Genomic DNA, 11,122 nt, shown 5'->3' with positions numbered 1-11,122 from the left:
GCTGACTTCCTGCCCTTTGGGCAGGGGGCTGGACTCGATGATCTTCCGAGGTCCCTTCCAGCCCTAATGTCTATGAAATCTATGAAACATATAATCAATGTCTTACTATTGGGCATTTTCCTGAAACCTTATATACTTAAACACACCCATGTCTGCATACCTTTCTTACTATACATCCACTTTCTGTACATTCTTCTCCTCACTGTCATTGATGATGTTTATGCTTTGACAAAATTTATAGCTGATTGCTCAGCTTTAACTAGGTAGTAACCTGCTCCCCAGCTCAGATGCTATGTAAAACCGCACAGAAGTGGACACTGGCTGTTTTACAGTTACAGCTGTCCTTCCTGTCATCTGTGGTGACAGAGGAGCCATAGGAGGTTTGGTAAACTTGTCAAGTGATAACATTGTTTCTGTCACATTGAGGCAGTTATCCACTGTTTTAAATCCTGGTGAGCTCTTGGTGCCAACCAACTGACCTGTACAGGTCCTACCTAGAATTGGCTGCCTGGCACTGGCTTTGTGGGTGGTACTGTCCCTTAGACTTGGTTTCCCCACTACCTCTGGCACAATCTCTGTCCTTGGTGCTGGTCTGTTTGTGCCTCAAGGCTCTTCCAGTACTGACTCACTCCTGTCTTTGGGGCCACTGCACCATACTTGCTTGAGGATGGAATGGCAGGCAATAGCAGGGAATAAAAAGTTGCACTGGGATATACCCTGATGCCAGTGTGGCTGGCTGGGACCTGAGGCCTTCAACAACCTTCAGCTCAATCAAAGACTTCAGTCAATGTCCTGAGCTTCTTCCAAGGGCCACATTCACCTCTCCCTAGATTGCAGTGAGCATTATGTTCCTGGATCAGAATTCCCAGGCCCCTGCTCATCTAGCCTGTACCTGTCAATCAGAGGACATAGAGGGCTTTCAGGATCTGATGACGCAGGCCACACATGTATTGAGAATTCCTTGCAGAGGAACACAGAAATGACAGAGAAACATGCTCCCTGATGGGTGTATTATATTATGCAGTAACCATAAGGTTAGTCCTGCCCATGAATGAAAGATTTGTTAACCTGATTAAAATGATTTGACAGGCTTTTGGATCTTTTGGAACCTTGTGTTACCAGACTTCCAATTCTTAACCAGTGTATTTTATGAAGCATATTGGCTTAAAAAGAAAACAAAACTGACATTTTCCCCAAAAAAAACATTTAGTCGGAAAATTCCCAAACTCATTACTGCCTTAAAACAGTTTAAAAACTGTAAACAGTTCTAGCAACAATGCTCCATATGTTCAAATGGAGACTGAAGGAAGTACAATTTTTGGAAGTTTTACAAATCTAAAGGTTGTATAGCTGGGGTTTTCTTTTGGGGGAAAAAATCATGTATTACTTTTCTGATTACTTGTAAAAATGAAGAGTTTAAGATCTTCGACTTCAGTTTAAGAAAGATAGTGGTTGGAGAGTTTTATTCTTCACTAGAAACTGTCCTAATACTGACTTTTTTCTTTCTCTCAGACACTACACGTGCTCAGAAGAGTTATGAAGTAAATGGTCGTGAGTATCACTATGTATCAAAGGAAACATTTGAAAATTTGGTCTATACTCACAGGTAATTTTGAAGGCATATTAGAGTTCCTTTCTGTAATATTGCTTTCTTCTCACCATCTTTTAATGTTCAACATGCTCCAAGGCAGGACAGCTTTGAAGTTATGCTCCAGTACTGTTAGTCAGAAGAGATGAGCTCTGGTTTGTTGCTAACCTGCAAAGATTGAATTAATTCAGGCTCAGGCTTTTTGAATGTCTGTCCCTAGCCTTGATTGTGTTTTTAACTAGGACACTCAATCTGAACATTTAAAGGCTCTTTTCCATTTCTCCCTTCCTTCCCTTCTCATCACTTTTGCAGAATGTTGCAGTATGGGGAATACAAAGGAAATCTATATGGCACCAGTGTTGATGCTGTGCGAACAGTCCTGGATGAAGGGAAGGTCTGCATAGTTGATTTAGAACCTCAGGTGAGTCGGGCAAAAATCTAAGACCTGCATTTTATGGAAGAAATAGGATCATAGAAAGAAACTCCCCTCATGACACTTGTTGGAAGTAGATGCCTCTCTTTTCTGCATTTGGCCTTAGTGACAAGCATAAATTATGGGTGTTTTATCAAAGGTACATGTGCATGTCTGGATCAAAGGTAAGGGTGCAATAAGTCTTTGAACTCGTTCCCAGCAGAAGCCACACTTTCCTGCAGAGGTTTCTGTCATGAACATCTCCCTTCAGGTTTATGATTGTGCAGCATGCCATCACTGCTTTTTGAACTATGTAATATCCTTGTGGTAACAGCAATTTTTAAGTGAAAAGATATGCTTAGGAAAGTATTTGGTAAAGTGGTTCCCAAACTGTGGTCCATGAGGCTATGACAAGTTGTCTATAGATTGTATCAGATTGACCCTTTTCAATTAGAAGTCTGATGAAAAAGAATTGGTGGGGAGAAGCTTGGAGGAGATGGTGGTTAGTACAATATTCTGAGGGCTGATAGAAGTCCATTGATCCAAAAGAAGCCACCCATAAATTTAAGAACTACTTGTTTCAATATACTTATCTCTTTTGAAGCAGTTAAGTAGCTGGGAAATAAGGAGAAGCAGCTAACACCATTTAATCATATATCTGAGAACTGCTACCACTCCATAGATCAGCAGTGCTCAGCCTCTGGCCAGTGGGACTCCCCACACATTTGGAAATTTGGTGGTGGGTCTTTCTTATGGGGAATCATTAGTATAATTGCTGGATGCAGTTTGAACTTTACCCCGAGTCATGGTTCTGTAGCATCTCTATCATTGTATCACTGATTAAAGACAAGGCTCAGTTAGTGAAATTATGGTAAAATTGGATTAAACCTTAATAAAATTGTAATCTCCTGCTTACTGGAAACTGCAACTGTTTAGAATGCATACAAACTGCATTTGCTGTTTAATTTATATTGTGTTTATCCCCAGAATTGGCGTTCTAGTTAAAATATACAACTGCACATTTACAATTGAAAATTTGTTTTGGGGGGAAAATGTGTACTGTCAGATCACACATGTCTATCTTGAATAAGTGCTGCTAACAGCTGAATATTGGGTTAGTATGTAGTTTGGAAACTAATCTAATAAAAGCATCAGGCCAACTTTTAATAGATGCCTGTGAGAGTCTGTTTCTACAGCTTAAATGTGCCTGTTCTTCTGCTACCATATATATATGCTACTGTCACTTGCCACTAATGAGGCTATGAAATTGTGGTGGGATCCATCCCCAAAGTCCTAACTCCTCTGGGAGCTCCACAGGACAGACATGTGACGTCTTTGATATATACAAAACACTACAGAGTTGCTCACTAAACCCTTTTCCCAAATAGTCTCTAAGAGAAGGAACTTTTTTATTTCCTCTTCTCAATGATCCATCAGAATCAGACTGGAGATGAGAGAATTTTTGAGGAGCAAGTAGCCATTCTCTTCTAAGGTAGATAAGAGGTAGGAGGAGAGTAGGGTATCATTTTAAAGGGTTTTTTTAAATGTGCTCCCTGGGAGGAGCTATAGTAGTGAAATGTTGAGGCATCCATTGTGATTATCACTTCAGATAATTTCTTCTGGGCGCTACAGAAACCCTTTCTTCTGAGTCCAGGAAAGAAAATAACACAACTTGTCTAAGTTTTCTTTTTCTACCTACATTGTGGGCTTTCTTTTTTCCAGCCTTAACACTGAGCAGGATAAGGCAAAAAGGTCTGAGTTTGTAGGTGTCCAAGAGATCTTAAAGACTTAAGTCTAGCAAAGAACTCTGTTCAGATATTTTCCCTTAAATAATTCATTAATTTAATGGCATTAATAGTTTTTAATTTTGTAACATTTAAAAACATAAATGGAAGAAAGGCAGCGTGGCCCAATAAACTCCAGTGAGAAATTTCCTTTGGGTAGATGGAGCCAACATTGTTCAAGCATTAGGCTGGTAGTGTTTCTTGCTAATTAGAGAGATGAAAACTAGAAATTAGACAACTGTGGGTCTGAAATAATGGGTGTTGCTCAAAAGCAGAATTATTGGCCAGGAAGTTGTGCTCTGTGTCCCTGCAGCCACTTATCTGTTCAATGTCTTCCCTTAAATTTGGATCCCAATGAAAAATAGAAACGTAATCCTACTAGTATAGCAGAATCTAGCTCTTATTGCTATTGTACTTTTTCATGTTTTGTGCCTCTTGCTGTTTTACAACAACCCACAAGTACTGATTATTGTTGTAAAACAACACAGTAATTTAGCTAAAGCACCCCACGACCGTTTTGGAACATGGGACACTGAATACATGAGACACTGTGGGTGTTTTGATTAGAGCGACTCCCGAGACCCACCGTAATTAACATTTGCACCCCCCCAACCCACCAGAGCACATGTAAAAACACCCTAGGTAATTTAAACGTTGTTAATGTGGGGTTTTATTTACTGAAGTTGATCATTTCTTAATAAGGTACTTGTATAGAATTAGGTAATTGGTGTGGTGCAGATACTTAACAATGGCAGGCCTGGGGATTACTAATGAGATCATTTTATAACACGTGTTCTGGAATAAGATTACTGCTAGGTCTGCAAATTGCAATAGTTTGTACATAACGCTTTTGTTTTTATCCCAGATTTTGTTCCCATTAAATATATTTTAACTTGCCCACTAATTGATTGATTGCAGGGAATACAAGTGGCTCGAACCCATGAACTAAAACCCTACATTATCTTCATCAAGCCACCTAGCATGAGCTGCATGAGACAGTCTCGGGAAAATGCCAGGATCATTACAGACTACTATGTGAGCATAAGATTCAAGGTGAGACTTAGGAATAGTAAAGGTCCAACACAGCACGTTGGTGTTTGGTCACAACCTGCCACATTCCTTTATTACATTAATATTTTAAAGGATCTTTGTCCTTACACTGGTATAAGTTCCACATACACTAGAGGATGATTTGGTCCATTGTGTGGTTTTCTCGATGATGGATGTCCTGAGAAGACTTGGGCAAATTATGCCTGATCTTCTAAATTCGCTGTGGGCAGAATTCTAATGGACTGACCTCAGTTTTTGCTTACAGAATGTTTTCTGGATTGAATCCATTGATTGATTAGAAACCATAACTCCCTCTTATTTTCAGAATATGGTCTGTTGTTTTTTTTTTTTAATATAGGGATTTATTTAATGAAACATAAGGTTTATAATGAGGGAGAGCTGCACAAATGGTTGGGAGCAGTAACATTGCTTTTTAAAAAGGGAAGCCTGCAATAACTTGAAGAAAAGTCATGACAGAGTTGAAGCTCTTTATTGATGACAGTACTACTTTTATTGGCACAAACTTCTATTTTTGCTGGAGGGGGCCAAAGGTGAAGCCCCCACTCCTTGGCGGCATGGCTGAAGCAGAGCTGAGTGGAGCCTGTGCAGGGGCAGGAGCAGATGCGGGTGGTCCACTGTGGGCTTGGGGCTCCCTGCCCTGCTGCCCTGCCCCTGGGAGCCCCACACCAGCTGTACCGCCATGGCAAGGTGCCCCCTACTCACCTGGCAGCATTGGGGGCACAACTCTGTGCTACTGTCCCCACCTCCACTGCAGCCAGGTGGGTAGGGGTGCCTTGCCATGGTGGTGTGGGCCTCCTGGGGGAGGATGGCAGGGTTCCCAAGCCCCCCAGCAGGCAGCCCACATCCACCCCTGCCCTGCACACAAACCTGGAGGGCATGTGCCCCCCATGCACTCCTCCCCAGGAGTGCATGGAGTGGTAGGGAGCCACCCCCTACCCCCTGGACAAGCCGCCCATGGCTCTGCCTCCCCCCCTGCCCCAGCCCTTGTACACTGGCTGGGCAATGCCCCCAGGCCCAGTCCCTGTGCCGCTCCCTCTCCCACCATGGGGGCCTCAATCTGCCACCCCGAACCTCATAAATTTACCTTCAGACAATTGGTGATCATAGAATCATAGAAGTCGGGTTGGGAGGGACCTTGTAGATCTTCAAGTCCAACCCCCTGCCTGGGCAGGAGAAAAAACTGGGCTCAAATGATCCCAGCCAGGTAGGCATCAAGCCTCCTCTTAAAGACCCCCAGGGTAGGAGCCAGCACCACTTCCCTTAGAAGTTGGTTCCAGATCCTAGCCGCCCTGACTTGTGAAGTAGTTCCTACGGATGTCTAATCTAAACCTACTCTCCAACAACTTATGGCCGTTATTCCTTGTTATGCCGGGGGCGGTAGGGGAAACAAGGTCTCTCCCAAACCCTTCTGGTCCCCCCTAGTGAGTTTATAGACTGTCACCAGGCGATCTGGTTTCCACTGCTGCCTTGGGCATATTTCTGGCCCCATGCATGTGTTCATTCACCCCCTACATCCCACTCCCCACAGCCCCTTGCAGCAACCTGGGTTTGTTAGTCTTCAATTAGGGATGGTGGTCATCCTGGCCTCTTCCCAAGGTGGGGGGCAGGGCCCTTGGGGCCCCCACATACTCAGTGCCTAGGACTACTTTGTATTTTTATGTCACATTTTCTTTGAGTATTTCAAAATGTAGTACAGATATTACTGATTTAACCTTCCCTCCCAATACATTTGTGTTAGAAAAGTAGTATCCTCATTTTGCTTTGTATGTGCCTCAGCTCCCCACCTGTAAGTGATTTGACCAAGTCAGTGGCAAAGTAAGGAACTGAAACCAGATCTCGTGGCTACTAATTGCTATCTTCCAATCATGAACTTGCTCTTCAATTTTAAAAATTATAAATAAGGAAACCTATGATAAACCTACCACATTTACTCACATATACACTCACCTTGCCCCCAGAAATCAGCCTTCCAAAATTGGTGAGCATCTTAAGCAAGGAGAGATGAATTTCTGCCCAGAATGGCAGCGTGGAGATTCTGTAATATGGCAGCTGCTGCTACTTTTCCTTCTCTTCCTTGCAACATCTGTATGGACAGAGGGGAAGAGTCTAGCAGGAGCAGATCCACAGAGAGTGCATGGGTGGGGTCACAGTCTGCTGTGATTCCTGTTCCACCCAAAATTGGAAGCTACCTGCCTAGCAGCAACAGTTGCATTTCTATTCAAGCAGTGCTGATGAATTTGATTTAAGTCATGACTCATAACCTACATGGTTGCTCTTCAGTATATGTGTATTAACTCTCTCTCTCCTTTTTAATGGTCTTGATGTTCACAGTCAAGCTATCCTTTCTTCAGCAATTTTGCTATATGTTGGCTACTCCTGATCTCTCCTATTTCACAGCCCTGTACTCTTCTGAGCTCTTTTCAAAATCCTAGATCTACCCATGTTGTCTAGTCATCATCAGTTGCCATTTTAGCTTTAGTCTGAGCAGCTAAGAGCTGCAAACAGCTGAGCTGTGAAAAGGATAAACTTGCTTTTGTCTAAGCAGGAAAGGGAGAGTAAGCTTAAGATTAGGCTCTGTTTCTGCTCTATGCGGCCATAATGCCTGGAAAATCTTTGTTGTTGTTGTTCATTCCACCTTCCCCAAAACAAAGTAAGTGTCTTATTTGGGGGTGTATGGTACAGGAAAAAATGTGGGTGTTTAATATCCAAATGTGTCATGTTAGGGGTTCCCAACAGATAGATGAGCAATAAAACTAAGCAAGTAATGTGTTACAGGCAGCAGCACACTTTGCTTTGTCAACCTGCAGGAACATGTTGCTGTAGAAAGCAAAATTTCCTGTAGATGAGCAGTGTCTCACAGGCACAGTGTTGCTCAAGAGCCACAGGTGAGGGCACTGCTCTATTAGTGATACTTTATCAGTATGTACTGCCTCTTACAGGAGGAGGACTTAGAGGAGATGGAAGATTCGGCTAAGAAAATGGAAGCTCAGTTTGGCCAATTTTTTGATCAAGTGGTTGTGAATGACAGCTTACAAGAGGCCTGTGTACAGTTGCTGTCTGCAGTCTGTCGTGCACAAGATGAGCCCCAGTGGGTCCCTGCAACATGGATATGCTCAGACTTTCAAACGTAATTCTGAGAAGCAGCATCTTCACAGATTACAGCTTATATTTTACCTCAAAAATGATCCCAGGGTCAAGATTGCAAGAATATATCTTTGTATGTGGGGATTTGAATGAGGATTAGGGAGAAAAAAAACTATTACAAATGTAATCATGCTGTTTTATGCATAATTCTTAAATATTACATGTTGCAGTAACAATTTTGTACAAAAAGTTGCATCATTGTAGTGTATCAGTTACAAGAATTAAAAAAAATCTATTTTGTTTCATGTGTTTATATGGTCTGGTCATATGGAGTTAAAAAGAAACTGCCTCTGATACCTCTCCCTCTTTTTTTTTTTTTTTAATTAGAGACTTTCTGATTTTTTATGACCATTGTTTATTCCAAAATTAAAACCATGGGGAATGATATAAATAACAGTTCTGGAGCTTTTTTTTAAGTGGGTTGCCTTTGCTGAGCCAGGGGGGAGAGTATTTTATAAGTGTATTACTGTACAGTACAGACTACTTTTGTCCACAAACAAGTTTTGTAGGTTTTTGTTTTTGTTTTTATCTTTTAGAAATTAGAAGCATAGGATCAGAGCGAGCCATAGGGGTGGGTGACATAGGCCGGGCACACTGCTCTAGTTTGCCTGCCTGTTCCTGCACAGCAGTGCTTGCCTGCCTGGTACACCATGCTGCTCTGCCTCCCTGCCAGAATTTGCCCATGCCCCTGCTCACATTGAGCACCAGCACTGACTTGTGGGGTGGGTGGAAAAGGCAGGGGAAATGAGGGTGTGCCAAAATACAAGTTAGACGAGGGCGCCATTTCTCTTAAGGCTGGCCTATGCATTGGACCACATTCATTGGATCCACCATCCACCTGGCTATGCTATTAACACCACAAATGACCATGAAATTGCAGATCTGTAATACATGTGTAAAATGATTTTTTTTATAGTTTAATTTATTGCTGCTTAGCAAAAACTGACTGATGATGCCATTAATTCTATAATAATCTATTCTGTAACAGGTTAAACAAAGTAGAAATAATCAACAAGAGCAGAATTAAGAGTCTGCAAGCAGGGGGAAATTAAGAACCTGATTCTGGAAATGTTACAAACGTAAATGAAATCAAATCATGGAAGTAGTTCATGCAAAAGTTTTTGTAGGACCAAAGCCTTAGGCTCTTGGTTCTTCTGCCTGGAGGAGTATCCTAACACAGTGGGGACCAAACTTTTTGGCAGGTGTGCCGCAAATTAAGCCCCACTCACCCTTGAGTGCCATTCTTCTCTTTCCCCTACTCAGCTGCTCTTTCTGCTCCCTGCCATGTGTTTCCTGCCTAATCTAATGCTCTGCTGCTGTGCTGTGTGCCTATTCTCCAATATGCCGTATACCCCACACTGGCTGTCCATGCCCATCCTGTCCCAATATATCACTAAATATGAGTTGTAGATACTGATAATATGCTGGACAACTGATTTGTGCTTCTGGCCTAAGACAAAGAAGACCATCATACCAGTGCCCTATTAAAAGAATAGCAGTTGCTGGTAATTTCAGCTTCTTACCTTTTGGATGCATCTTGTCCTACCCCTTGGTCATAATCTACTCTAGCCCAGTAGAAGCAAATAGCTATTAATAATGCTTCTATTTATGAACAGATGTCCATTTCATATGCTTAAAAATGGCCTCTTTAAAAAGGAGTCCTTTTTATAGCCCAATTTATACAAGAGTATAATACAGTAAAATCATCTGTATTTGCATGCCCTCTGCACTGTTCTGATTTTCACCTGTCTAAATTACGTGCTTATCCAATGTCACTCAGATAACCTGAAGAAAAGTAAGTTTTTACCAGTTTGTTTTTCACTTTTTCAAAACAGAGCTTTTCAAGGTTCATGTATTTGCCACTCCCAGCAGTTTGGAAATGTGTATGTTCTGTTCTGGAAGGCCAGTACTGATCTTAAAAGTGGCTTAAGGGCTTCTAGCTCTGAGCTTTCTATTATATGTGTTGCACTAGTCATTCACCTCTTGTTAGGGAGGACAAAAATTAAAGCTAAGTCCAAGAGATTTGAGCCTTCTGTCATGCATTCCTTCACTTCCTGCCATACAGTCCTTCCATCCAGCCACTCGTACTGCTTCACCAAAAATATCAAAGCATGTTAAAACCAAGTTGTATGGCTTCTGAGTGTAGTTTCTTAGAGATCAGTCATTGCTGAGTGTATTTTTCATTTAAACTGCAATTTTAGGGTAACTGTGCTGTCATAAATGCTGGGTGAAATTTTGAAATAAGAGAAAAACATTTTCTGAAACTGCTATTATACTAAAATGGTTATTATAGGATGTTATGAGCCATGAGGATTTCAGGCTATCTTGTCAATTCTCACACCTTGCTTTTTGCAGTATATGACTTGGTTTGTCTTGAGCACAGCCTAGGGAGCTCTTGAGAATTCTGTTTTTGTCTATTTAAAAGGCGACATTTCAGGAGATGCTTAACTACTGGCTATTTACAGACTATTTATATAATCAGTGGGCTATTATACTAAAATGGTTGTTACAGGATGTTATGAGCCATGAGGATTTCAGGCTATCTTGTCAATTCTCACACCTTGCTTTTTGCAATATGACTTGGTTTCTCTTGAGCACAGCCTAGGGGGCTCTTGAGAATTCTGTTTTTGTCTATTTAAAAGGCGACATTTCAGGAGATGCTTAACAGTTGATGTCATGGGTAGTTTCACTTGGTGATTCTTATACTAAGACAGAAGACAGAAGCAGTCTGGCTGAGAATCACCGCACTAGGGACTACCTGTCTTCCTGACTGTGGGGTGAGCTGGCAGTCATTTACCATCTGCCTTGCCATGAAGAAACAGCTGACTGAGGGCAGCATATTCACAGCCCACTCTCCTCCCAGGTGTCCATTAAGTAAGTTGCTGAATTGTTTATGGGCACAGCTGTGCTGGTGTTCACTTCAGACACTGTTTCTGATGAACAGACAGAAAAAAGAGACCAGGGGATTGTGAAGGCTAGTAAAATGTAGGGCTGGTGCATGAGCAACTGGTGCTCCCTTAGGCAGGGGTGGCATGTGTCCCCACCAGAGACTAGTCAGCCACTGGGGAGGAGAATCTAGCTGACTGGGGTTCCCTGCAGCCACTCGCGCTGGCCAAGAAGTGG

The 11,122-nt window shown here is 42.2% G+C and overlaps 1 protein-coding gene across 1 annotated transcript in view; it reads left to right on the top strand.

The window, feature by feature from the left end:
• MPP4 (membrane palmitoylated protein 4) overlaps positions 1 to 8,131 on the top strand; it is a gene marked incomplete at its 5' end in the record, with an annotated part of 49,918 nt that extends 41,787 nt beyond the window's left edge. The window contains 4 exons of the mRNA XM_019553503.1: positions 1,513 to 1,606; positions 1,901 to 2,009; positions 4,703 to 4,837; positions 7,795 to 8,131. Of these exons, the coding sequence (XP_019409048.1) occupies positions 1,513 to 1,606; positions 1,901 to 2,009; positions 4,703 to 4,837; positions 7,795 to 7,986 (530 nt within the window). The remainder of the gene's footprint in view (positions 1 to 1,512; positions 1,607 to 1,900; positions 2,010 to 4,702; positions 4,838 to 7,794) is intronic.
• Positions 8,132 to 11,122: the final 2,991 nt, after the last annotated feature.

Source organism: Crocodylus porosus, unplaced genomic scaffold (genome assembly GCF_001723895.1).
Source record: "Crocodylus porosus isolate Cpor-Errol unplaced genomic scaffold, CroPor_comp1, whole genome shotgun sequence".
NCBI classification, from domain to species: domain Eukaryota; kingdom Metazoa; phylum Chordata; order Crocodylia; family Crocodylidae; genus Crocodylus; species Crocodylus porosus.
The sequence above is the reverse complement of the archived record's forward strand: the minus strand, read 5'-3'. Positions and strand labels throughout refer to the sequence as shown.